The following is a 26,532-nucleotide window of genomic DNA, read 5'->3' on the forward strand; positions in this document are numbered from 1 at the left end:
TCATTAAAAGTAGTTTTAATCAATAAAAAGAAATTCATTTTACTAATAATTTTTTAGTTAGTAAAATTTAGTGATGATCAATAAAAATGATTAATTTGGAAAAATAAAAAAACTATATTCAACAAAAAATTCATACTTATAAATTAACAAGCTGCATTGCAAAAAATATTTGAAGCACTATTAACAACAATTGCGAAAAAAATAAAAAATAAATTTACGTGTCTATGAATGACTTCAAGCCACGTATAAAAGTAAAACAAAAAAAATTAATTGATTTGCAAATGACAAAGTTAAGATGATCAAGAGAATTGGGTAGTTAACTATATATATAGGGATGCAGGCGGGGCGGGTCTAATAGGAGACCCGCCCCATCCCCGCCCCATCGGGACGGGGATGGGGACCGGTTTGATGGGTCATGGGGCGGGTACGGGTATAAAATTCATACCCACCGCGGGGATGGGGATGGGGATGGGTTTTAGGTGTTACCCGCCCCATCCCCGCCCCGCCCCGCCTTACGAAATGTACAAATTTTGAAAATTGGAATACCCTAAATTATTTTTCAAATTTCTGAATTTTTTAAACCTTGAATTATTTTCAAATTTTTTAAAAAACTTTGGATTGGGCCTTTGAAAACAGAAAACTTTTAAAAATTATTTGCTTCACAGTCACAGTTCACTGCTTCAAAAATCAAAACCCTAAATTATTTCTTTCAAAACCTAATGCTGGCCGTCATTTCTCATTTGCTTCACTCATTCTGTCATTCACTGGTCACTGCTTCATTTGCTTCACTGCTGCACTCTCTCCCATCTTCTTCTTCTTGAAACACTCTTTTCTCTCTTCTTGAAACTGCATATCGTCATCTTCTTTAATCGTCTCTCTTTTCTCCAGTCAATCGTCATCTTCTTCAATCTTGAAACCATCAATAGGTATGCTTCTGGAAACTCCTTTGTATTTCTTCTTTAATAATGTTGTTGTTGATCTGTTGCTGGATGATTCTGTTTGCTTCTTTAATAAGAACAATTGAATTTGAATTTAATTACATTAAAGAGTAAATTATATACTGCTTAGAATCTCAATACATGTAATTCGATCAATACTCAACGGGTATATACTATATAGTATATACTAACTAGAAATTATAATATCAATAAATAAATTGCTATATTTTGTTTTTTTTTTAGTCTGATTTTTTTTATCTTCCTGTAATTTGTTTGATTTCCATGGTTGGTGCTTTTGACTTCCATTGATGCTACCTGCTGTACATGTAGTTTTTGCAATTTTGCTTTGTTCAATTTTTTTTTTCTATGTTTAGTTTTTGTCTTTGGTTTTTGTTTGATTTTGGTTTTTGTTGTTTATTACTGATTTTGTTTTTTTTTTTTAATCTTTAAATGATTTAAGTTATTGATTTAATATGAAAGTTTGTTAGGTAAGATTATATACTTAGAAGATAGTTGCTTGATTTCTCTCACAAAACATTAATCAATTATATATGGTTGTTCGTTGTGTGTCTCGTTCTAAGGGATCAATTGCTAATTCTGTTATTGCTAGAGATTGTCTTACATTTTGTTCACGGTATATAAACATGATTGAGACTTTGGAGTTTGGATATGTATTATGGGTTTTAAGGCCCAAATAATTGAAAATAAATATGTGACACAGATGGGTATTAAGCGGGGATTTGACGGGTGGTGGGGCGGGTAAAATGGGTATTAGACGGGGATGGATACCCAGATGGGGATGGGGATGGGGATGGTATTAGGTACAAACCCATCGGGGCGGGGACGGGGAAAAAAATTATACCCACCGTGGGGATGGGGATGGGGATGGGGATGGGGATTGATTTACCAGATGGGGATGGGGATGGTAAAGCCAATACCCGCCCCGCCCCGCTCCGTTTGCATCCCTATATATATACAGTGATTGAAGAATTTCCTTGCCACCTAGTGATTGCCACTGAGCGGGTTATCCGGAACCAAACCGGTCCTGAACCGCTTGAAACCGTCCCGAAATTGGAATCGTTCGCGACAGGTTCCGAACCGCGGAACTGTGAAACCGCTGGAAAAAGCTGCTTGAACCGGACCTAAGAACCGTGGGCCGGTTCACCCAGACCACAGGTTCCTTAGAACCGGAACCGAACCAGCAGGGTGAACCGGCCCAGCGTTTCTTTGGAACCGTCCAAAAAATAGCCATTAACTAGCCGTTGTAATTTTTACTATAAATACACATCATTTTCTATCATTTTTATTCACAACTCATCTCTTCTCCTACTCTCTCTACTTAATTACGCAATTATTCTCTTAATTACATAATTAGTCTTTTAATTATTTCTTAATTTAGTTAATTACATAATTAGTCTTTTAATTATCTATTTATTTCTTAATTCCATTATTATTTCAATATTATCATGTCTTCTTTTTTGAAAAAAGTTACTAAAGTGGTAAAATCATTAGGAGGTTCTAGTTCCAAAAGAAAGGTCACTTCAACTCCGTCGGTATCAACAACACCTTCGATTAGTAATTATAATTATGAACCAAATTATCCAGAAGGGTACGACCAAGAATTACACGATTATGTAGAAGAAGTGGAAAGAGAAATAACAAATTGATGAAGAAGAAGAACAAGAAGAGGAACCAACGACCCCTATTGAGATACAAAGATCTCGACAGTCATCAACAAGATCACATGAAGAACAACTACAACAACAACAACAAAGACAAGCTCGTGGTAAACGAGTCAATTAATTTCCAAACTATCGGTTAGTTTTATAATCTCATTCATCAAATTGATTAAATTTTAAATTATTATTTATTTATATATTGTGGTATTTGAGTATGTCTTTATATTTAAATTTAGATGAAGATGAACCAGTAAGACAACATTTTCTGGCGATACCACCTCCTAGTGGTAGAGTTGTTTCACATGTGTGGTTGTATTTTACAAAAGAACCACCTCCTAGTGATATTCATATTTTATAAATCAAGAATGTATTAAAAATTCATTTATTGTGTTTTGTGAATACGTGATAGGTGGTGGTACGGGATCTTTTAACAAACATTTGGCAAAGAAGCATGGAATCACAAAAGAAACTCATGCAGCAAGTGGCAGCGGGACCACAAGTGGAAGCCGACAGTGGGACATTCCCAGCGTGTAACAACCGTTTTTTTTTAAAATAATAATAATAATAATCCAAGAACGATCCAAGAACGCATGAGGGAAGCGCAAGATCGTCAGAAGTCGTATGCAGACAAAAAGAGGAGAGCATTAGAGTTTGAAGTAGGTGAACAAGTTTTGCTCAAAGTGTCACCAACCAAGGGTGTCATGAGATTTGGTAAGAAGGGTAAATTGAGTCCTCGTTTTATAGGTCCTTATGAAGTATTGGAACGAATTGGGGAAGTAGCCTATAGATTAGCCCTACCTATGAACCTAGCTAAAGTCCACAATGTTTTCCATGTATCCCAACTCCGAAAATATGTCCATGACCCTTCACATATCATACAACCTGAAACCATTGAACTTGATGAAACCCTTACCTTTGAAGAAAAACCAATAAAAATCCTTGATACCAAAACAAGATGTACCCGGAACAAGGAAATTAAGTTGGTCAAGATATTATGGACGAACCAGCAAACCGAAGAAGCTACATGGGAAATCGAAGTTGACATGAGAAAGCGATAACCCGAACTGTTCGAACAGGTACGTTGAGTTTCGAGGACGAAACTTTTTAAAATAGGGGGGTGATGCGAGTCTATCAAAACCGTCCAATCTTGTTTTTCTTTTAAAACATCAGTAGTTAACTTTAAGTTTGAGGACGAACTTTTGTTTTAAGGGGGAGTGTATGTAACAACCGTTTTTTTTAAAAATAATAATAATAATAATAATGAATAAATTTCAGAAAAAAAAAAATAAAAAAAATAAAAAAATAAAAACATAACCTCCCCCACCATTAACAATAACTTCCCACACCATTAACAATAACTTCCCACTCCTTCCTCTAAACCTTATAACCAACTTCACTTACCTCTTATAAATTAAACCAATTACCCTTAATTTCATTCACATTATTACTCACAATCCCTTCTTCTCCTACAAATTACTTCCTTTATCTTCCAATTGCTTAAAATTCAGTCAAGAAAACGCAAGATTTCGATATTAACGACAGTGAATTCGTAGACAGAGATTATTAGGAGCGTACGTTGTCTAGGATCGCGTGACAAGGTAATTCTCAATGTCCATCTAATTAGGACTATCCCGTTAGTATTATGTGCTAAGTGATAATTAATGTGTTTAAATGGGTGCATGATTTGATATGACATTATTTTATATGATGTTATGCTTAATATATTCTCAAATTATATTTACTATTATTTTTGTCAAACTTGAATTTATAATTTTTATTTCGATAAAATTTATATTATTATTTTGATAACGAAATTGGATATTCCTATTGCCACCAATTGATGTTAGAATGGTGATTTGGAAAATGAGATTTCAGTTGGATATTCCTGAGATATATATTTATTGGGAAAAATTTATGATCATAAAATAAAATGTATAATGCATGTTTGATTTTAAGTTTGTGTGCTCGCAACTAATTATTAAAATATATTAAATCACGTAAAGTGTCACACGAGGGAAATGAAGCTCTTATATTTGTTGTGATCCAAGTATAAGGGTGATGAACATGTTGCCCTGTTTGGTTAGTATAGCTGCCGACAGGTATTATTATTTCTGATACTTGATATGATGTTTGGTCTTCCTTCTATTTGTTGTGATCCAAGTAGAAGGGGTGTGCACACTAGAGTTCCCTGAGACTACTCTGCTGGCCTTGAATTATTTGGGGTGACGACCTCTTGTTGAAGTAGGTATAGGGGTAAAGCCTCGGCCTACTGGCGTTCTCGTTCCCTCAAATTTAAAATTGATTATGTGTTTGTCATTATTAATTATCAAATTAATAAATTGGTTTATATGATATTATATATATTATTTTCTCAAATTGTTTTCTATTAAACTCAGCTATATGTTATTTTCTAAAATTATTTTCAATTTGATTATATTGTATTTTCTTAAATCATTTTTTCAAACTTAATCGTCTTACGGGATGGAGTTGGAATTACTCAATTTTCCTGATTTTGGGAGTTTTTCCCTTGTTTTTCTTGCATTCTTATGTTGCAGGTTATTGATTGCGAGGGAATCGTGGAGTGAGGATCACCTAGAAACATAGCTTTTGTTAGAGTCGTATTTCAGTTTAAATTTTACCTTAAGTTGTTTAAATTTTATATGGACATAGATTGCGTTTCAGTCTTCTCTTATGTTGTAAACCCTCTTTTGGATTTAAAGTTATTAAGTTATTTCTTAGTCGTTAGCCTTACATCTATTTTATTAGAAATAGATGTGGCGGTAACACTCCCATGAGTAGGTTTTGGTTCATGTTTTCATTAAAGGTGTTTTCAAAAGTTCGACCTATTCTGAGGGTGTTACACAGTGGAAGTATGCCTTTTAAATATGATCGTAATGATATGATTGATGAATTTTCTAAATATGTAATTTGTGATGAATTGCCATTTAACCATGGTGAAAGTAGGGCATACGAGCATTACACTAGAAAAACTTTGCAACCACAATATAGAGCAATCCCTAGGAACACTCTTAAACCACGCACAATTAAATTATATGAATCAATGCGCTATGAATTAATAGAAATGTTTAAATCTTTTAATGGCAGGGTTAGCATAACAACTGATATTTGGTTTGCTCCCCCATATTAGAAACTTATATGTGTGTAACAGCACATTGAATAGATCAAAATTGGATTATTTCAAAAAAAAATAATTGCTTTTGAAGTAATGCTAGAAGGACATACGGGTGAAAACATAAAATACAGATTAATAGAGATATGTAAAGAATGGAACTTGTTAGATAAGATATTTTGTTGTTCTACCGATAATACAACCGCTAACATTAAATGCATCGAACTTTTGTATAACGAACCTGCATTTAGTTTTATCCTTGGGGGTAAATTATTACACGTACGTTGTTGTGCTCATATAGTAAACTTATCTTGCCAAGCAGGTATAAAACAATTAAGTGATTTAATAGATCCCATTAGAGATATAGTGAAGTGGCTTAGAGTTGGACAAGTAAAGAGAAGATATAAGCAATTATGTGACCATTATCAACTAAAAAAAGTGTATTGGTCATTAGATACTCTTACACGTTGGGGCTCAACCCACGATTTATTAAAAAAGCGATTGCTTATCGTCCAGTTATAACACAACTTTATAGTGAGTCTACAGATAACTATATAAGTGATGACACATGGGAACTGGCTATAGGTGTACAGAAAATATTAGAAGCATATGACCACGCAACTAAGATTTTTTCATATGTTTACGACCCAAACGTCCACTTAATAATAAGTGAATGTATTACTATTTTTTATCATCTTCTTAAACATTCGCATGATGATACTAACACATATTTAAAGCCGATTCTTGCAGATATGATGGACAAGTGGAAGACATATTTTACTGATTTTCCTTTTATATATTTATGGAATTGCGATAATTTTAGACCCATGTTTTAAGACAGAAGTCCTTACCAAATTAATTGGATTTTACTATCAATCATTAGATCGCTCGCCTAGTGATGTACATAATTATGTTGGAACTTGTAAAAAACTTTTAGCAGAACTTTATGATTACTATACTAGTGTATATAACCCAAGTCGCGATACGTCTAGGCGTGCTTGCATCTCGGCACGTCCCACTTATTATAATTTCGTAATAGCTAACATAATAAGCCAAGATGATAGTTTTGTAGAATCATCTTCTTCTTCACCCTCCACTTCGTACTTAGAATTAGATATTTATCTTAAACATCACTTTGAAATTGACCAAGGTAGTTATAATATTTTAGAATGGTGGAAAGAAAAATCTATAAAATTTATCATATTATCGAGAATTGCAAAGGATATCCTTGCAATTCCTGCTTCTACGATTGCGTCGGAGTCTGCTTTTAGTGTAGGTAGAAGAGTTTTAGACGAAAAGAGATCTCGTCTTGCTCCACATAGTATTTAAATATGTGTTTGCAAAAAAGATTGGGATCCATGCAAAAAAGCGGAGCTTCAAACACAAGGACTAAAGAACGATGATGATCAAGGCGATGATAATCGATGGATGATGATAGATACATCTGCATCATCGTCAGGAGGAGAGTCAACGGAAGCATCTAACCAACCAAATGATGATGACGAAGACGAATAAGATCAATCAGACAATGATCAATTAACATTCAACAACTACAAATAAAAGGTATGACAAAGAACTACGTGGGCTTTGATTTCTTCGGATACGTAGGCAGCTTAGTATTCCTTCGGGTACTAAGTTCAAGTCCATTTTTTCCCACTTTTTTTATTAATCATCTTTATCGTTTCTTATTAATTTATTTTTTTCATTCTTTTTAGTAAATATTTTAATAACGATGACAAGCAATGAATTTCGCTAATAATCAAGTAATCATCAAAGGTACGTCCGAATTATTATAGTATTTTTATATTATATTTAAAGGAAAAATAAAAATGGAATCGATGGTCCGACCCGCAAGTTGGAGCCGTCGGAACTGCCAAGGAACCGTTTGGAACCGCCAAGGAACTGTTTGGAACCGCCCGGAACCGGAACGTTCTAATCAGGTTCCAAATGGAACCGAAACTGGGTGAAACCGGAACCGGAACGGAACCGGATGGAACCGGCCCAACCCGAACCGTGGCCATCACTACTGCCACCTATGTGACAGGGGTTTAAAAGCAATTTAAGTAATTGTTTAAGTAGGTATTTATATCGTTTATTAACCCATCATTTCAAAAATTTCATTGTTTAATAGTAAAGTAGTAGGTTATATAGTTTAATTGGTACAAGTAGTTTTAGTGCATTTTAAATTCAAAAATTACTGTTACATGTAAATACTTTATTTTATATTTTTTTTTAATAAATAATATTCTAGCAGCTAAAATAATAAATTCTCTTACTAAATAGTAAATATTTATTTTCATAGCTAATTAAACAACCAAATATCTAAGTGTTTCAATTAATTAACTACTATAACTACTAAAACTGCTAACAATTACATATAAAACTAACTTACATCGAAATGATCTAGTTTTCACTAATTACAGAAAAAATTAACTATTTTAGATCTATTGCTAATAATTCTCTAGCCTATGCTAAAATAATATAAAAAGAAAAAATTAAAGAAGATTATAAAGGAGTGTACTGTGTACGTCTGTAACCACGTGAATCAATGTTGGCTTTATTAACCAAATGCAATCAGTTAACAAGAACTCATTATTATTGTCCGGATCTCTAATATTTTGCTACATTTTATATTTTTATATATTATTTAATGTATTAATTAAAGAGAACATATTTTTAATTATATCTAACTAAAAAAAATAAAAAGCTAATATTAATAATTATTAAATAGTAATGAATCAAATAAAATTTCATTTAACTATATTTTAACTTAAAGATTAAAAAAAAATTAAAATCAATTGATGAAATGCCAAATAGTAATTGTTGCAAAATACTAGGGACAAATGGAGTACAACTTACTTTTTCCGTTTCATTCTACTATATATATTTGCAACTGATATTGATATTTTTTTGTTTATTATTATACTAGTAATTGATATAAATATTTTTCTATAAAACATGTCACCATCAATTACAAGTTAGTATACAAGTACTCTAATTCATTAGTACTCTTTTAATTCATCATAACATAATTAATATTAATGTGAAAGCTTTATTATTACCTGAAAGTGGAAGTGTTTATTGGGGTCATTAGGTTGATTTCGATTTAGATGTTTAATTCGGGTAGGTTTGAAATCGAATTTTGTGTTCATATTTTTTGTTACATAATTATAAATCATTTTTAAAATAAGATCAAATCAAATTCGATTACAGGGTCGGTTTAATTTTTGTTTGAAATAGCTGTCGCGAACGCGTAGTGTTACAAAATGAAAGGAACAGAGCAAGTAGATAAGTAGCTTGGCTGAAGCCACAAATGACATTACATGTATATAATTGGGAATAAAGTCCACACATAATAGAGAGTATTAGAAGTAGCTGATTAGGAGTAATTTATTATAATAATTTATAGAGATCGGCAACACAACGGCGGCGCCATGAAAGTAGTTTCAGGGGTGTCCATCTTAATTCCATTTCTACTAATTATATTCTCAAGCTTCATCTCCCAAACCTCATCATCAACCTCCCCAATCAACCATCATCATCATCATCATGGTATTATTCTTAGCTTCATTTTCGTTCTTGATTTACTTTGCACCACCATCATCTTCATCATCATCAATCATCGTATAATTTCAAGACTATCTTCATAATTTCCTTAAAGTTTTGTTCACATACAAAATTAACTTTATATCATTTTTATTTTAATATTTAAATAATACTTATAATTATTACATATTTTTTATTGGCTTTATTTTAACTTTATAAAATATTTTTTTAATAGTTTTTATGAAGTATTAACTTTATAAAATATTTTTTTAATAGTTATATTTTCATTAACTTTCTTTTAATATTTTTTTAATATTTATGACTTTATTTTTCATCCATTAAATTTATTATTTTAAAAAAATTATATTTTCTATTTAAAAGATTATATTTTTCTTAATGTCCGTTTAATTTATAATTATAGAGATTATTGTATCAATTATCGAAACAATTTATTTAATTAAGTTGTTACGGGCCTTATTTTTATAAAAGCGCAATTATTAATTATTCGTTATTTATTTAATTACAATTAACTCCGTAGGATCCACGCCAATCAATAATTCAATCCCTCTGGGATCCAGTTTTGTTCTTAAAGAAATATAACCAATACAAATGAGATGAGAATAAAAAAGAAATTGATATTAATAATCTAATCTTTTACTCATCCGCGGTGAATAATTTAATTTTTTAATTATTTTCTAATAATTTAACGTTTGCCCTTAGTTCGCTGTGAATAATCTAATTTTTATTTAGTTTGTTAGCAACATATCCTATTATTACCTAATATTAGTAATACGGTAAGTTGTGGCCAAATTTATCACAAAGGTTGGATTATTAGAAAATAATCCAAAGATGTAATTATTCATAACGGATGAGTGAAAGGTTGGATTATTAATGTCAATTTTTCTTAAAAAATGGATCGATAATAGTGATAATAGTATATTTTATGGAAAATTAAAAAATGAATCGAGTTTTGTTTTCGAGCCGAGGGATTTTTTAGCTGCACTCTCCTTTTTGGGTATGAGTTACCGCTTTCGTTCCCTTCCAGACTCTGAATATAGTTTTCTACGAGCGAAATGCACCGGGCAGGTATGATGATGACATTTGTCAATCCACATATTCAATTATAAATATTTCAAATTATATTTAATTAAAAAGTATAAAATATTAATGTTAAACAAGATTTCACATGACTATAGATATGTTTTAATGCATAGATCAAGATAAAATACAAATTGATATATCAATAAATAGTATTAAAAAATCAAATAAGACACTAATAATTAATAAAAGAGAGTATACAAATAAAATGAAAATATAAGTTAAATTGAGAAGAATAAAAAAATCGTGAATCATATCAAAAATAAAATAAAATTTAATGGTACAAAATATGAGGATGCGGCTAAAATAAGTTGGAATATTTTAAAAAGTGTCACCAATAAACAATAATGTTAAAGTAATTGTCTGGCATAGGGAGAATATTCGTGTTACTATTGCGATATTATTGTGTAAATATTGCGATATTATTGTGTAAATATCTCATATGATGGGGTTAAGGTAATTTAGGAATAATTACTTATTTGGTTACGATATTTTAGGAGCATTTCCTAAATTATCTTTTGCCTAATTTAACTTTCATTGTATTATATATAAAGAAGGAGTACATAATACAACGGCATCATTTTTCGGGTGCGTACCATTAATTTCTACATGGTGTCGGAGCTTTTTTTTCCAAATTTTTTTCTCCAAATTTCTATAGTTACTGACTTTGCCAATTTTTTTTAAGCTAATTGCGGCTGTAGTTTTTATTAATAAGAATATTTAATAAGTTATATTTTTAAATATGTTAAAAATCGTATTAACTAACTTAGTAAAAATATTAGAGTGTGAGTGCGACAACCTGGAATACACGGAAACTTCCCTGAACTGGCGTGTCCCGTGTCGGACACGGACACGCGAAAATCCGTGTCCGACACGCCAAATGAAGTGTCCAATATTTTAATATTTTTCGGACACGCGGACACGGCAAGCAGTCAAGGACACGTTTTTAAAAAAAAAACTATTTTCCTTTCTTTTCTTCTCCGTTACTTCCCATGCTTCTGATAGATATGGTCTTGATATTAATGAATTATTACCACATTTATTATCATTATTTTCAATTTTATCATCATTTTTTCCTAATTTTTGCAACCCATGAATGATTGAAACCAACCTTGAATCTCTATCTTCTTCAGAAAAAACAAAACCCAAATCCATAAACCCTATAAATTCTTCAAATTCAAGGTCAGATAAACTCTTACTTAATCCCTTCTTTTTTCTTCTTAATCTGTTGGTAATTTTTGGGTTTAATTCCTTTAATGGAGAAGAAATCAATTTTAATTTTATTTTTTCTGGGTTTTTTTTCTTTTTTGATTTTGAATAATCTTCAAAATTTTCTGATATTTTCACAGAAAAAAATGATTTGCAGTTTTGATGTTAGAAGAACAAAATTTAGAGAAGAATAAGAATCACTTAATTTTGTGGGGAATTTGAGGTAATTTTTTCTAGAAAGGGAATTTTAGTATGAATTGTTGGCAAAGCTGGGATTTCTAAATTTGATGTGGGTATTTCTGAGAATTTTTTGGATTTGAATGGTTTTGTCTGGAATAAATTAATAAAGATTGTAAAATTATCTTTAATTTGATATATTTATTATATTACCATTTTCGTGTCCCCGTGTCCGCCATTTTTAAGTTGGCGTTTTCCCGTACCCGTGTCGTGTCCGTGTCCGTGTCCGTGTCCGTGTCTGTTTTAGTGCAACCTAGGCGACAACACTGTCCTAGCCACGTAAGTTCAAGCCTTATTATCATTATTTTTTAAAAATAATATTTAATATATTTAATTTTATTGTAATTTGTAAATCCGCGGATCAATTTGTAAGTATAACAAATTGATTTAGATTATGATTTTGGAAAATTTCTTCCCCTAGGCTCTCTTTATATTCCTTCAATTCTCAAGTATTAATTTCTCTTGTAGGTCGTGAGTTTTTAATCCTTTATTATTGAAATAAAAAAGAAAATCCTAAATAAATAGACTAGTAGATTCTCAATTATTTATCAATCTTTTTATATAAATATATTTACTATCGAGAACAATATCATAGGATATTTGATTATCGGGATCATTTTCATCAATATTTATTCCATTACATTAATTTCAATAATTTTTCTAAATTATCATAGAAATGCTAAATTAGTTTATTTGAAGGAGTTTTTGCCCCACATCTACGGTTGCAAGAGTCATAAACAAGAGAGTTATTCAAGTTTATATAAATACTTTTTAAAACCAAATATAATTGGTCCAATCTTTAATTTGTTTATAGTTTTAAAACCAAATATAAATAAGTGAACAAATAAACTTTTTATAATCAAAATTTCATCATTATGGAAATAAATAGTATTTTTATATTTCATGAAAATTTATGTTAGAGTATATAACATCTTTGGGCCTCAACCATCAGCTTAAGATTTTGGTTGAGTTGGTTCCTTAACATGATATTAAAAGCCAACGTGACAAGAAGTTACAGGTTCGAATCTCAACCACCTCTCATTTAAAGTGGAATATTCAGCATCCGTGTGCATCTACACTTCTAGCTCAATGTGCTCTCGTATGAGGAGGCGTTAGGCGTGTTAGAGTATATAACATATTATAAAGTCTCAACCATCGATTTAAACTTTTGGTTGAATTGGTTCTTTGACAATTTACATATAAACAATTTCCATAACTATCATTAAGTGACAACAACCAAATGAGCATTAAGAATTTTCAAGTAACTTTGTAATTTGTGCTAACAATTTAAAAATGTTATAGGTGATGGTATTCCAAAGGTTGATTGGGGACATTATACAATTCACTCGTACGATAAACAGGGCCGGGGCGGCAGAGCAGCGGCGGCAGGCGGTGGCGTGTCGAATATAAATGGTAAAAAGGCTCCAGCTACTCGTAAAAATCATGCACCATGGCTTCCTAATCCTTCATTCCTCACCACAACCTTCTTAGCTTATCTTACTTTTACTTTGGTACTTATTTTCCAATTTTAAATTTATTTATTAGGATTTATTTCTCCCCTTTAATTATTGGATGTTATGTATAATTAAACCTTGTATTTGGATTTTGGATTTTGGATTTTGACTTTGTTGGGCATGTTATGATTTATTGAATTATTAAATAACGTGTTTAAGATCACTCCTAGTAGATTTTTTTAGTATATAAAATAAAAATAAAAATGTAGTAATTGTTAACAACTAACCAGGACACCCGGGCCACGATGATGTTGACTATTGAGACAATGACTTAAGGCATATTAACAATTAGAGGTGTTCAGTTGGATAATTAGGTTGATTTCGTTTGAAATCGGATTTTGCGTTCATATGGTTTTTTCATAATTTTAAATCATTTTTAAAGTCAGGTTTAATCGGATTCGGTTACAAAGTCGGGTAAATTTTGAATTATCGGATCCGTTTTGAACACCTCTACAAACAACTATCGTAATTTATGAGAGACTGTTATTCGGTGATACAATTTCAATTATCTCAAATAAAGACTTTATATTCTTATAATAAAAGTATTTATTAGACGTGCTAATTAAGCCATGTATAAAACTCACTTTTCGGTGAGATCATCTCATGAAATAACTTATGATGCACAAATTCTCAATTAACTTTATCTCATCATGAGACAATTTTAAATTGGACCAAATAGCTAGCCCAATTAAATTAATTACAACATTTATTTTTTTCTTAAAATACTTACTTTAGTTATGAATGTTTAACATATCATTTTAGACATAAAAAAGTTAGATTTAATTAAAAATATAATCAGACGGAGAAAGTAAATAATATAATTTTAAAAAAATAATGCAGTATTAATCAAACACAATCTAGAAGAATTCACAATAATGAAATTGAGCAAATGAAAATACCCAAGAATCCATCTTTTTTAGTTAACTAAAACAAGATAAAAAGCAATGTAGGAAGAAATAAAGGTGAAAAGGATTGAATGAATAAAGGTTGCACATTAGAACCCTTATTTTTTTTAGAGTTAGTTTGGTGGTGATAATTGGAGCCACCACCGGCCGCACCTTTCCCACCATGTCCTCCGCCTCCACCTCCGCCGCCTGCTGATTTCTTTATGATAGTTTCCTCACTCTCTAGTTTATGGTAGTTGCTCCAACTTGTCTCATGGTTTTCACCTCCAAGCAAATAAAATCACTTTGCTTTTTATACACATTTCAAAGAAAATGTTGAATTTCAAATATCAATAACTCTAAGTACGCGTATTAAAAAATTATAAAAATTAGAAAAATTATATAGTTAGAAACTATGCATTAAAATAAACTAATGAGATTTTACATGAATATATTTTGTCTTAGATATATCACTCAAAACCTAATTTAAATTTATCAACGTTAAAGTGAAAAAAAATTAAAGTGGACAAAGAAAAGGAACGGAGGAAATAGTTTACACAATCTTTAATTCATCGATGGATAAACCATCCCAACTCCACTTTCACATACGAACCCCGTTAAGTTCGCATGTGTGGGAGTAATCAATTAGGGTAGGAACGTCATTCTTTTCGGACCTACTATTTTTAATTATTGATCGAACTCTCAGCTTTGATACTAAGATAAGCTTAGTTGGACTTATTGTGAATACCAACATATAAACGGGGAAAAACAATGTGCACATGCTTCATAAGTTAAGAAAATACCATCTCAAAATCATATGGCTACGAAGGAAAGACTCTAATAATTTATAAAGTGTATAAATCATCTTTAACTCATCGATATGAGATAAACTATCACAACTATCGTTACTTACCAAATAATGACATTAAAGCAAATAAAGTGGTACCTTTAAAACGTTGGACGTGGTTAACGATAGAAGAAGTATGAGAAGATTTAGAATTGTTGGGTGAGGAAGATAAGGTAGTTGGATAGTTAAAGAAGAGGACCAATAATATTGAGATATAGTGGATGTTCATTGTTGCATTCACTAGCCTTCTTCCCAAGTACTCCTGAATATGAAGCAATGTATGGAGAAGTAAGCATGTTACTCGATGCTTCTATTTAACACATACCTATCCCATTTGTCACTTTCACGGTCGATTTAATTGTTAGTGCGTGTTAAATTATGGCAGTAAAAACGACTAATAATGTTAATCTCGTGAACACAATGCTTAATTTAGGAAAGGAAGGAAGGGAAATCGAGCAAATTTTTTTATTAAGACTGTCTCATCATGAGATGACTTAATATAGGCTGGCCTAATATTTTAAAAAAATGAAAATAAAAATTCATTTACTTAATGAATCTATCTCATGGTGAGACGGTTTCATACAAACTAAGACCTATTGGGCTAGTTGTTGTATATTGCTTCTTTTCCCTTCATTTCCTTCCTTTTTTTCGTTGGTATTCAAATGAATATTGACTTTTACGGTCAATTTGATTGTTAGTGCGTGTTAAATTGTGGTAATAAGAAAACATATAGGGTTAATTCATCAACATTACGTTTAACCAACTTTTTTTTATTAGGAAAGTAAGGAGTAAGGGGAATTGTTGTATATTTGTTTTCAAATTGTCTAATGTTAAAAGGATTTATTTTTTACAAACTGTGAAAAATCCTTATTTCTCTTTCTTTATTTTGTTTGTATCCAAATAAGGAAAATACAATCCATCTATTTTTCTCTCTTTTTTTCCTCTATTTCCCTCTATCTAATTATAGAGTAAATTAACTATAATATTTACATGGAAAATTTAAATATTTTCATCTTCAAATTAATTAAGCAACCTTAATTACTGCTTAATGATCACTCAAATTTGGAAAACTTAATTATTTGCACGTACATTTATTTTTTTCTTATAGGATCTAGCATGGACTTTTTTTGTTTGATTAGATGTAAACTAATTTTTATGCTCATGTCATATCAAAATTTATTTATAATGATATAACTTCTTTCACAAAAACTTGGGTGAGACCGTTTCACTTGTGAGACGCGTCTTATTAGGACGACTCAATTGTATATGTTTTTTTTTTTCCAATTTTACAAATTAAAATGTTAATTTCAAGAGTTAACTAACCAATTTGAAGACTTGAAAAACCAATTTTAAGGATTTAAAATTGACATTTTAAGTCATGAAATTTGACGGTTTTAGGACTTAAAACATCAATTTCAATACTTAAAAATTCAATTTTAAGACTTAAAAGACCAATTGCTAGACTTAAAATTCTCATTTCAACTTTAAAATAAGATGATTCAAACATTAAAATCATATTAAAAAACTTTAAAATTGAATTTTTTAGTCTTAAAATTGAATTAAGTTTTAAAATTAAATTTTTAGTCTTAAAATTGTACTTTTAAGTCTTAAAATTAGTATGTCAGAATATTCTAAGAAATTTATTGGGCTTGGACCAGTTACACGGCTAAGACCGTCTCACAAGAAGAGTATCTAAACTTCATTTTATTGGATTTTTGATACAAAATAAGCAATAAAACTAAAATTGAAGTTAAGATAATCATATAGAATAATTACAACATAAAAAAATATAAGAAGAGAAAGTTCCCTTTCTTTTTCAAATTTGAAAAACATATGGAATAAAATATAGCAATATAAGATTCACATTGAAACAATAAGATAACAATAGTTTGGTAATGGGGTTTTGGAATTGGATTCTTCAAAAGGGTTAATAACTCATAAAATAACAATCCTTCTCCCTTTGAATAATCAATTATATTTTTATAAGAAGCTATCAGCGAATAAACTTAAAATAAAAACTTATATTTTATAATTTGAATTGATTTAATTATTTAAAAATGATTTTTTAGGAGAATAATAAGTTAAACTATATGAAATAAAAAATAAAAAAGTTAATAATTTTTTTTTTAATTACAGAGTAGACTAAGTGGATGAAAAAACATCACCATTATTATCAACCTAATATCCCGCTTGAAAACAGAATCTGGGTGAAAAAAAAGTAACGAACAATTCATACCCGCAACTTCTTGAGAGAGAGTACTAGAAAAAATGAGTCAATTTTATTTGTAAAAGGTGAAAACCCTGCATACAAAGAAATATAATTTCCAGCTTTTACTTCAAGATTAAAAGTGCCTGCAAAAAAGTAATGTTAGCAAAAATAAGTGGATTTAAAAACAAATGAGAATAACCAAAGACTGAAATTTTTTTAGCTGTAAAGTTAATAAAAAGGGAGTGGCTTGGGAAGCCTTGAAGGCTGAAGCTATAAGATAAAGTGCCAAGTGCCAAACATATCCTGTAAAATAGAAACTCTTGCTTTTCACTTTTTATATTTTTATTTTTTTCCATTTTCATTACTTATTTATCACATTTATTTTATTTTCATTTTAAATTACCATTTAAAAGTTTTTACAGAACACTAATTATAATGTTTTCTTGCAAACTATTGGAATTGATAGTCAATTTTTACTTTTTAAGTTTAAATATATATATATATATAGGGAGAAGTTCAAGTGAAAACCATTCTTATATGAGAACCGTGAGAACCATAAAAAGATGTTACTTTTTATATAAAAAGGTGTTACTTTTTTCAGAAAAACGTGTTACTTTAGATTTGCATTTTTTTCTGACAGTTACTGTTTTTTGGTAAAAGTACCTGATTTTTTTTATAAAAAAAGTAACACAATTTTTATGCGAAAGTAGCACGTTTTCTATAAAAAGGTAACACATTTTTTGGTTTTTACGGTTCGCATAGAACCGTGGTTTGCACCTGAACACGACCCTATATATATATATATATATATATATATATATATATATATATATATATATTTGAAAAAGTAGACGGTAATATATGTATAGGTAAAATTGATAACATTTTTTCATAAAATATATGTGTACATCATAATTTGAAAAAGTAGATGGTAATATACCTTACGTCCTTACCTATGCTCATAGACCACGTTGGTCCCACTAGCCTTTAACATTCGTCTTTTTTAGAAATAGAATGGAGGTATAAAGCATTCTGTGTCCCTTTTATTCTGTATTATTTTTTTTCTTTTCATATAAATGTTTTTATTGTTTTTATTTATTTTCATTCACACACTTTAATTTTTCATTAATAACATCTACACAGTTTATAATTTCACAATTTTTAAATATTTGTACAATTTTTTTATTGCAAAAATATTTTTAAAATAAGGTACATTGATAATCTTAAACTTTTTTAGAATTACAAGTCTCAAGTTTTTTTAGCGAATTAAAACACCAAATCATATCATCATACTCCAGTAAATTTCGCTTATAAAGCTAGTGTTCTGGAATTGATGACATACAAACTACACGCTTACCTCTATAGGCTAAATCACAAAATTACAAGTATCAAAATATCAATGTCTACAAAATTCAGATTAAATTAAGAATTCAAATCACTTAAATCTAAAATATTATTTACTAAAATGATCGATATTTTATAATTTTGCCTGATATTGTAAATATTTATATTTTAAAAGCTGTAATTCGTAAAAATTAAAATTGTAATACATAAAAGGTGTAAACACTAACTTGTAAATAAGTTTATTGATAAAGGCCAAAGCCTTCGTCCTTCAATATGGAGTTGCTTTAGTTCTCTAGCAATCTGAAAAAGCTTAGAGGCTTACAAGTCTTTTCAGTTTCAAAAGATGCGTGTTGTAGTTCTGGATATATACCCTACATTCTTTGATTTATGGCCAACTAATTTTGCTTGGGATGTCTTTGGATAGAGGTGTACAAAAGAGATTCGGAGATTTTGTAATTAAATTTGATTTGACTCGACTTAAAAATGGATAAACAATTAAGTAAAAATCAATGTGCACACAAGATTCGATTTTAAACCGATCCGGAAAATCTGACTCGAAATCGACCCGATACGTCAAATGAACACCTCTTAATCTACCTCAACTTGAAATCTCATCATCTATACTCCGGTCCCTCAGTTCGTTGTAATTGCAACAAGAGTATTTAACTGAAAAATTAAGAATAGCCGAGGTCATTTAAGTTGGGTGGCGATGAATCATATTAAAAGAGACAAAAAATATGTGTATTAGAATTGAAGAAAACAATAATGATATTTTCATAAAAAAAATTGTAGTGAAGTAAAAAAAAAATAATAAATAAAAAGTCAGTGCCATATCAAAGGAATTGAGGGATTACAAATTTTAATAACAATTTATTTCGTCAAATAGATTTGGATGGAAAAAAAATAAAAAAAAAAAGGACATCTCATATTTTGTAGAAAAATAGTGGAGTTATTATTGAAAAAATAAACAAAAGAAAAAGTAGTCTTAAATTCTTGATTTTATTCTTCTAAAATTAGGTAAATAAAAAGCTAAGGAAACACCCACCACAATTGGGTTTCTTCAAAATTAATGGATAATCGATAAGTGATATTATTGTAAGAAACTAAACAATAAATAAAATTGTTTTGCATGATAGTAATAACTAAAAGTATAAATAAGTAAAATTTTCATTTCTAATGAATAGCTACATTTATAAATATTATTCTTCGATCAATCTCATGTAATAATTTTTTTACCAAATGTGTAAAAAAAAAATTGTCATAAGAAATCTTGTTTAACACGTCGTAATTATATTTTTATCCTATTGACTTTTTATGATTTTTTATTATGCATCTATAAACAAATTTTAGCATGAAAACTAAAACTAAAACTAAAACTACTAAAAAGAAATTATCAGTTTATGAAGAAATTATTTATAAATTATAACCGTAAAATTTATATCATTAATAAATTATAGCTACAAAATTCAATATTCTCAAGTTATAGCCCCATGCAAACATTAAACTTTACGGCTATAATAATATATATGTTACTTTAGGTGATGTGGAAATTTCACCACAATGTGAACCAAAAACAATCGGGTACCCATAGGCTAGTTGATTATTCCATACTTGATAGCTGATAACTGATAACTGATCATATTTTTTTTAGTAATTTAATCCTCTATTTATAAAAATTTTTATACCCTCCAACAATTACAATACTACCAACTCGAGAATTTCAATATACACAAAAACAACCTTCAATTAAACATTTTCATAACCTCCAACAATTACAATACTATCAACTAATTTTATCTACCACCTGGAGTCCTGTTCCAAGACAAGTACGAAGGATCCCCGAGTCGTCTGCATAACAAAACAATTTAAGGACCAATCAGTACGAGTCGTATTGACGATGTCTACAACAAAAATCGTATAAATGTTATGGCGAAGTTTTGCGAGTGCAGAAAATTACCTTGGCTTCATGAGATAAATGAGAGTGAATAACATGGCCAAAAAGAAGCATAAGCCACCGACAGTAAGATAGGCAATGCCGAGGAAGTCATTTTTACCACCGAGCCAGCTAGTGGTCGAGAGTACAAGCGTCTTCTTCCCGCTGAACAGATACGTATTGTACCTGTTCTGGAGAGTCACATTTATAACATCATTCACTTCTAGATCGTGCTCGATTTTCCCGTACAATTTCCTGAACGTAGGAAGAGCTGCCGTTCTCATCCATACTATGAGATCCTCTTGCTCGCTAAGCTGTTATAAACACAAACACAGCCCATATCTTTAGATTGTGAGAATCGACAATTGTTTGTTGAATTATCAACCGATTTAATGGCATATCAAACTATAAAATACCAATATTCCATAACCCTCATTTGTTACTAGGGGTATTTACCGATTACGAAAAGAGATACAAAGACTAGAATTAAGGTACAAAATACTCAGCGAAACATAATTCGCTAGTTAGTTCGCCTTTTAAATTCGCGATTCACTCAAAAGGGTTCAAAAATAGCCTAAAATCAAATATAATTCGCCTTTTCGATTTGTGATTTGTGAGGCGATTAGCGAATCAAGTGACGTTGAAAATACTACATTAGTACAACCGACATGATTCACACAGCCAAAAATGTGTTGGGTACACGCTCTCATACTAGCACATCCTAAACTATCCTTCTTTGTTCTAGATGTTCTAGAATGTCGAATACTTGTACAAATTCTCACTTGCTACTCTCCAAATTCTCACTTGCTACTCTCCAAGTGACATAAAATTAAAGCTCCCCAAAGCCAGCTCATGGAGGGATTTAATAGTTATTTATTGCCTAAAATAAATAATAAAATTAATACTCGTATGAATAGAACGTCATAGAGTAATTGTTTGTCCAAATTTCCACTTTTATGCAATTTCATAGACCAGACAATGACCCGAGCACAGAAATATTTATAACTCTTATTGATATTCATTCAATGCATTTTCTTAAGCAAACAAATAACCAACTTACTGAGATAGATTCATTTAAATGTCCACCACCAATAAGGCCTCCACTCTGGAAGTTTGACGGAAAGACATCCTTTCCGAATTTGTGATCTCTATCACTTTTCCATGAAATATCCTTCCTGTTGACTGTAAGGTTCCTGTTTCCGATAGCAAAACTGTAGGTATCGTTGAACAAGCTCCAAGCGATGAGACCACAGGGCACAATGGGCTTCCCATTTGCCTTATCTTCTGGTTTGCAAGCGCTAACATCATCAGCACTGCTATTATGCCTCAACTGCTTGTCACTCCGGCTTTTCACATACCTGCGTGGATCACCACCAAAATTGCTAAATGCTGAGCAAAATCCAATAGGGGGTGTAATTAGAGGTGTTCATTCGGATCATCGGGTTGATTTCGAGTTAGGTGTTTCGGGTTGGTTTAAAAAAGGTTAGTGTCCATATTGTTTTTTACATAATTGTAAATCATTTTTGAAGTCGGGTCAAATCGGGTTCGGTTACAAGGTCAGATAAATTTCGGGTCATCAAGTATGTTTTGTACACCTCTAGGGGTAATGTTATGTGCAGCTCACAAGGACAACACAACCATATTCTGTTCAACCCTTTTGTATTAATGAATCCTGAAAGTTATGGAGTCCCTATACACACCTAGCTTTATACATACACTTGCAAAGCTAAATTCATCAGGCATACAGATGTCATTACAAATGTCTCCAATACATACAACATTCGAATACGAGTAGAAAGCTAATATTGATCAAAAGATAATCAAAAAGAGTTGAATTGTACCTTCGATGGTTCTGATAAAAGTTATCAAGCTGGTAATATATATAAATAGGTGCTTTCATATGCTTTGTCACCTACAGTGAAAAAGGGGTAAAGGTGCTAAATTAGACGTAAATAGGAAATAGCATACCGCTAATTGTTACACTCTCTTGATAATAACAATCCAATACTGTTCCCGCAATATAGAAATGTTGGAAGAAAATCTTACTGTTAGTGTCCTCTTGCAGGTTTTATCTCCAGGCCCTTGAATGTAGCTAATTTTTTCACTTTTAGACTTTTGTGGTAAACAGTCGTCGTCATAACGATCAACAATCTCAACAACCTGCAGCCAAAAGACAACAAGTCAACAACACGTAATTATTTTTCGAAATTAAAATAATGAGTAAAACTTCACACAATTAAAAGATACAGAAATCCACTGGTAATCCACATTTTTTGCGCAAAGACAGGTTTAAATTTCAGAGATTGAAAATTTCTTGGAAATTGACAGACCTACCCTCCCCCTCCTCCACCCCGTCCTTTCTTTTGTCCTTCCAGAAAACAGCAAAAGGGAGAAGGATCGAAGAAATGAAGTGATTAAATGACTAAGCAAAGTAAGAAAAGAATTTGAGGTTGTGCTCCTAAAGTAATTTAATTATAGTCCTTTCTTTTATCCTATGTTATTCAAAACTTCATTTTACCTCGTGTACATTGTTAGATTCTCAACAATCCAAAAAGGGTAGGACACATCAACAGTCCAATTTGGGCTAAATTATAGAAATTGTTAATAAAATAGTCAAGTGAGACACCTACGAGCACCCGTATTGTCATTCGTATGGCAGAGCACATAGGTTTAATCAGTTCGATGTAAAAAAAAAATTCTCATGTCTTAGAAAAATTTAAGTGTTTGAGTTTATATGGGTGGAGAAAATATATAGATCAAGAAAAAACATACATCACGAGATGCAAATAGTGAAGCAACTCCAATTGGAATAAACACAATGCTGACAACCATGAACGCAGAAATCACCTGCATAAAAAACACCAAATATAATAAGATAAAAATAAAAGAAAAGTATATTTTTTTAATTAAAGGAGCATAATAAATCCTTTCATACCCAACGAGGAGTTAAGATTGGTTTGCAAGCTGGAAGTTCCTGCTGGGTGAACTTTGAATCTAAGATAAAGAAAAATAAATGTGAGGCAATATCCCATAAAGCCCATAAAAAAATATCAATCTTGTATATATCAAATGAACATAAGAAAGCCAATATGAGAAAGAATTCCTTCATTGTGACTCGTGAAACACCTTTACTAAATCTACTATATCTACTGACATACAATTCCCATCACATACCATAGTAACGAAAAATGTATATAATCTTGTACTTGTATTTCTGTTTAGCCATATACTAGTTTATAATAAGATTGAAAACCAAAAAAAAGAACTCAAATTCCAATAATCTTGACCATCTAACCCAAATTTTCATGTTCAATTCTCGAAGTAGGGTAGTTCAAAAATAAAAGATAGGGAGAGAAGATAAGAAGTTTTAAAATCATCATCATCATACACAGTGTATCCCGCTCATAGACAAATAAGAAGTTTTGAAATATGCTCATCAAATGTAAATGAGATGCTAAAATTTGAACAGGAGCTTGGAAAAAGTTGACCTCGAACATATCCCTATGCATTTTGCTCACATGCCAAGAAAAAAAACCTTAATTCACTCGATGTCACCACACAATCATCTAAAAGACATGTAAAACTGTTAGGATGAGTCTCCATCAAAACTAAGTTTTGGTGCCTATCACGCTTTTAGATACATAAAACCCAAATACCGAAGTCATGTAGGTTGATTTGATAACCCATAAATACATCTCAAAGTAAAGAGCCATTCAAAAGGAACGGTGAAGTCTGACATGTGAAAAGATCAGGAACCTGAAAGCTTAAAGCCAATATCATTCCTGTGAAACCAATTCAGAACCATAGCCTGCAAAATTGCCAAGTTTCGGATAACTAGAGGACAGAGCTTTAACCCAACAAAAAAACTTTATTAATTTGAGATTACCAGGAGATAAGAATGACGAACTAGCCACTTAAAGTTGCGGGTTTTGTGTCATGATTATGGTGTGGTGATTTATGGATGAGAGATGGTGGTCAATGACTTCATAATTGATGGTGAAGGTGATCACAAAGTAATCGTCAATCATCTAGAGAAATTTTCAGGTTAGAACTAATGAAGAGCATCTTCAATCATTCCACAACAAATACCAAATTTCTAAGTATCTGAAGACTGATGATGTTTATTGGATAATCTATAGAGAATACAAAACACATTATAAATTCTAAATTTACTGAAATTCAGTCATCATTGTTATAATAAGCTATTATTATAAGATCTATTTGCCCCATAAAAACCCTCTTCAAATGACAAACCAACTTTGAAAATGACTCCCACTAGCAAACGCCTTCCAGAATAACAGAAATCATAAAAACAAAACTAAGGTTTTTAAATGCTTATGTTGTGATTTCCATATTTTGTATTTTGCAAAGCCGTTTGATGTGAGTAAAGGACTAAAGAGTCATAATTAGTTAGCAACTTGTAATAGAAACTAAAACAAAGACCAAGCACTTTTATAAGTTTCACTCGCTAGGTAGAACATACAACACAATTTAAGGAACATTTTTACCAAATATAAGACTACACTTCTAAGGCATTTGGCCAAGTCACCCACATAGGTCTCATTGGCAAGAAAGAATAATCTCTACACACCAGTGCAATTTAACAAAAACATGATTTAACTAATAAGACAACATAAATTCTTGTGAGAGACGGTTTCTTTGAGAGACCATTTTTAATTGGGCCGGCCCATCAGAAAAAATGTAGAATAAGAGTATGCATTACGCTTTAATGGACTGGACCTGAGAGACGTCTCTTGGAGAGACTTGAGAGACCGGCTGATAAGACAATTGCAAAAGTTAGGAGTATGTAAAATGCAAATCCATTAGAAGTAACGAAAGCTAAAGCCTAACTTGCCATCCTCCATCTAAAGCTAAAACAACATTATCTAGACTTCAAGATAGAGCGCATCATGCTGCATTGCTAGCATAGATTATGTATCCGATATCCTTGCCAAACAAGATATAAGCCTACTATACAATTGTCACCTCACAAGGCGTGTACAAAATAATATTACCCACCACTATTAAGAAAGCATATTCCCTTCATAATTAGGGACTTAGCATTTACAATGGATTTTTATACCTAAATCTCTTAGTGTAAGCAAAGAATATAAAAAAGATCTGGTCCAAACAAAGCCTAAATCAGCAATTCAAACACTTATCAATTTTTTCAGGACTAAAATTAGATAGGCATGTTTTAGGTCAAACTATAGATGTCCAAGATTACCAAGGACCTCTAGAATTAATCAATAAAAATCACCACAAGAACTAAGAATCTTAGCACATAGTATAAGCTACTTCAGAAAACCCACATTGAAAATTAAGATATTATGTATCAGAAATGAGTCATTTAACATCACAAACTACCCAAAAAAACCCAATGATAAGAAGCTAAAGGAAAGAGAAATTACACTTGGGTCGCTTTGAATTTCTTCTAGCAGCAGAAGGATCAGTTGATCCAGCACCTCCAGAGCTGGATGCAGCGTTTGAATTCATGATTAAATTGTAATTGTAATTGTTATAAACAAAATAAAAAGAACCAAATCAAGCAAAAAAGATTTGAGTAGTGATCAAAATCAAAGCAAGATAAAAAAGTTGAAGATAGAGATGATAGTAAGGAGTTGAAAAGAGGGATAATTTGAGGGTTTGAAATTGGGGTTTAGATTATGTGAGGAGATTATAGGAAGAAGAATTAGATAGTTTAATTAAGAGGTGAAATTTTGACTATAGAAGTTTGAAAGAAGAAAAGTCGTGTGTTTGAAAGAATAAGTTTGAATAGGCGGTTCTTCTCAAAGTTGCAATCTAGAAGAGGGGACAAATGAGAAGGAACCAAGGTGATTCAGGTCAAAGCGTACACGTTTGGGTTAACCAAATCGGAGTGATCCTCACATATTAACACCAATAACTTAATCGACTCAATTGTATTATTTTAATATTAGGTGGTTTTTTCTAAGTTTTTGCATA

General features: G+C 31.0%; 3 protein-coding genes and 1 long non-coding RNA gene across 10 annotated transcripts; 2 read left to right on the top strand and 2 right to left on the bottom strand.

The window, feature by feature from the left end:
- Positions 1-408: 408 nt before the first annotated feature.
- Positions 409-5,355, top strand: LOC130816073 (uncharacterized). 7 transcript variants are annotated; one of them, XR_009042695.1, is made up of 5 exons: positions 501-926; positions 2,451-2,755; positions 2,854-2,904; positions 3,027-3,693; positions 5,173-5,355. XR_009042695.1 is itself a non-coding variant. In XM_057682656.1 (4 exons), the coding sequence occupies exons 2-4, from the start codon at positions 2,605-2,607 to the stop codon at positions 3,149-3,151; spliced, it is 327 nt and encodes a 108-aa protein (XP_057538639.1). In that variant the 5' UTR covers positions 409-926; positions 2,451-2,604; the 3' UTR covers positions 3,152-4,361. The 7 variants fall into 7 exon arrangements, 1 of the variants encoding a protein (XP_057538639.1); XM_057682656.1 differs by lacking the exon at positions 5,173-5,355 and having other exon boundaries at positions 409-926; positions 3,027-4,361; XR_009042698.1 differs by lacking the exon at positions 5,173-5,355 and having other exon boundaries at positions 430-926; positions 2,854-2,926; positions 3,027-4,361.
- Positions 5,356-8,981: 3,626 nt separating this feature from the next.
- Positions 8,982-13,514, top strand: LOC130816074 (uncharacterized). The gene is made up of 2 exons (XM_057682658.1): positions 8,982-9,299; positions 13,140-13,514. The coding sequence occupies exons 1-2, from the start codon at positions 9,182-9,184 to the stop codon at positions 13,367-13,369; spliced, it is 348 nt and encodes a 115-aa protein (XP_057538641.1). The 5' UTR covers positions 8,982-9,181; the 3' UTR covers positions 13,370-13,514.
- A 695-nt stretch (positions 13,515-14,209) lies between these two features.
- Positions 14,210-15,818, bottom strand: LOC130816075 (uncharacterized). The gene is made up of 2 exons (XR_009042700.1): positions 15,182-15,818; positions 14,210-14,544 (listed from the first exon to the last, which is right to left on the bottom strand). It is a non-coding gene; the product is annotated as an uncharacterized LOC130816075 (long non-coding RNA).
- A 4,290-nt stretch (positions 15,819-20,108) lies between these two features.
- LOC130816076 (ALA-interacting subunit 3-like) lies at positions 20,109-26,425 on the bottom strand. The gene is made up of 8 exons (XM_057682659.1): positions 25,980-26,425; positions 23,504-23,562; positions 23,341-23,415; positions 22,615-22,728; positions 22,410-22,480; positions 21,629-21,926; positions 20,593-20,882; positions 20,109-20,483 (listed from the first exon to the last, which is right to left on the bottom strand). The coding sequence occupies exons 1-8, from the start codon at positions 26,062-26,064 to the stop codon at positions 20,429-20,431; spliced, it is 1,047 nt and encodes a 348-aa protein (XP_057538642.1). The 5' UTR covers positions 26,065-26,425; the 3' UTR covers positions 20,109-20,428.
- Between the last annotated feature and the right edge of the window lie 107 nt (positions 26,426-26,532).

Source organism: Amaranthus tricolor, chromosome 6, assembly GCF_026212465.1.
Source record: "Amaranthus tricolor cultivar Red isolate AtriRed21 chromosome 6, ASM2621246v1, whole genome shotgun sequence".
Taxonomy (NCBI): domain Eukaryota; kingdom Viridiplantae; phylum Streptophyta; class Magnoliopsida; order Caryophyllales; family Amaranthaceae; genus Amaranthus; species Amaranthus tricolor.

What these genes read in the sequence shown, in the direction of transcription:
- LOC130816073 (XM_057682656.1), top strand. Translation starts at nt 2,605, where the DNA reads ATGAAGAAGAAGAACAAGAAGAGGAACCAACGACCCCTATTGAGATAC. An exon ending in AATTAATTTCCAAACTATCG is followed by an intron (nt 2,756 to 2,853) that starts GTTAGTTTTATA and finishes ATTTAAATTTAG; the next exon opens with ATGAAGATGAACCAGTAAGA. An exon ending in GGCGATACCACCTCCTAGTG is followed by an intron (nt 2,905 to 3,026) that starts GTAGAGTTGTTT and finishes AATACGTGATAG; the next exon opens with GTGGTGGTACGGGATCTTTT.
- LOC130816074 (XM_057682658.1), top strand. Translation starts at nt 9,182, where the DNA reads ATGAAAGTAGTTTCAGGGGTGTCCATCTTAATTCCATTTCTACTAATT. An exon ending in CCATCATCATCATCATCATG is followed by an intron (nt 9,300 to 13,139) that starts GTATTATTCTTA and finishes AAAATGTTATAG; the next exon opens with GTGATGGTATTCCAAAGGTT.
- LOC130816076 (XM_057682659.1), bottom strand. Translation starts at nt 26,064, where the DNA reads ATGAATTCAAACGCTGCATCCAGCTCTGGAGGTGCTGGATCAACTGAT. An exon ending in AAATTCAAAGCGACCCAAGT is followed by an intron (nt 23,563 to 25,979) that starts GTAATTTCTCTT and finishes TCTTTATCTTAG; the next exon opens with ATTCAAAGTTCACCCAGCAG. An exon ending in CACTATTTGCATCTCGTGAT is followed by an intron (nt 22,729 to 23,340) that starts GTATGTTTTTTC and finishes TTTTGGCTGCAG; the next exon opens with GTTGTTGAGATTGTTGATCG.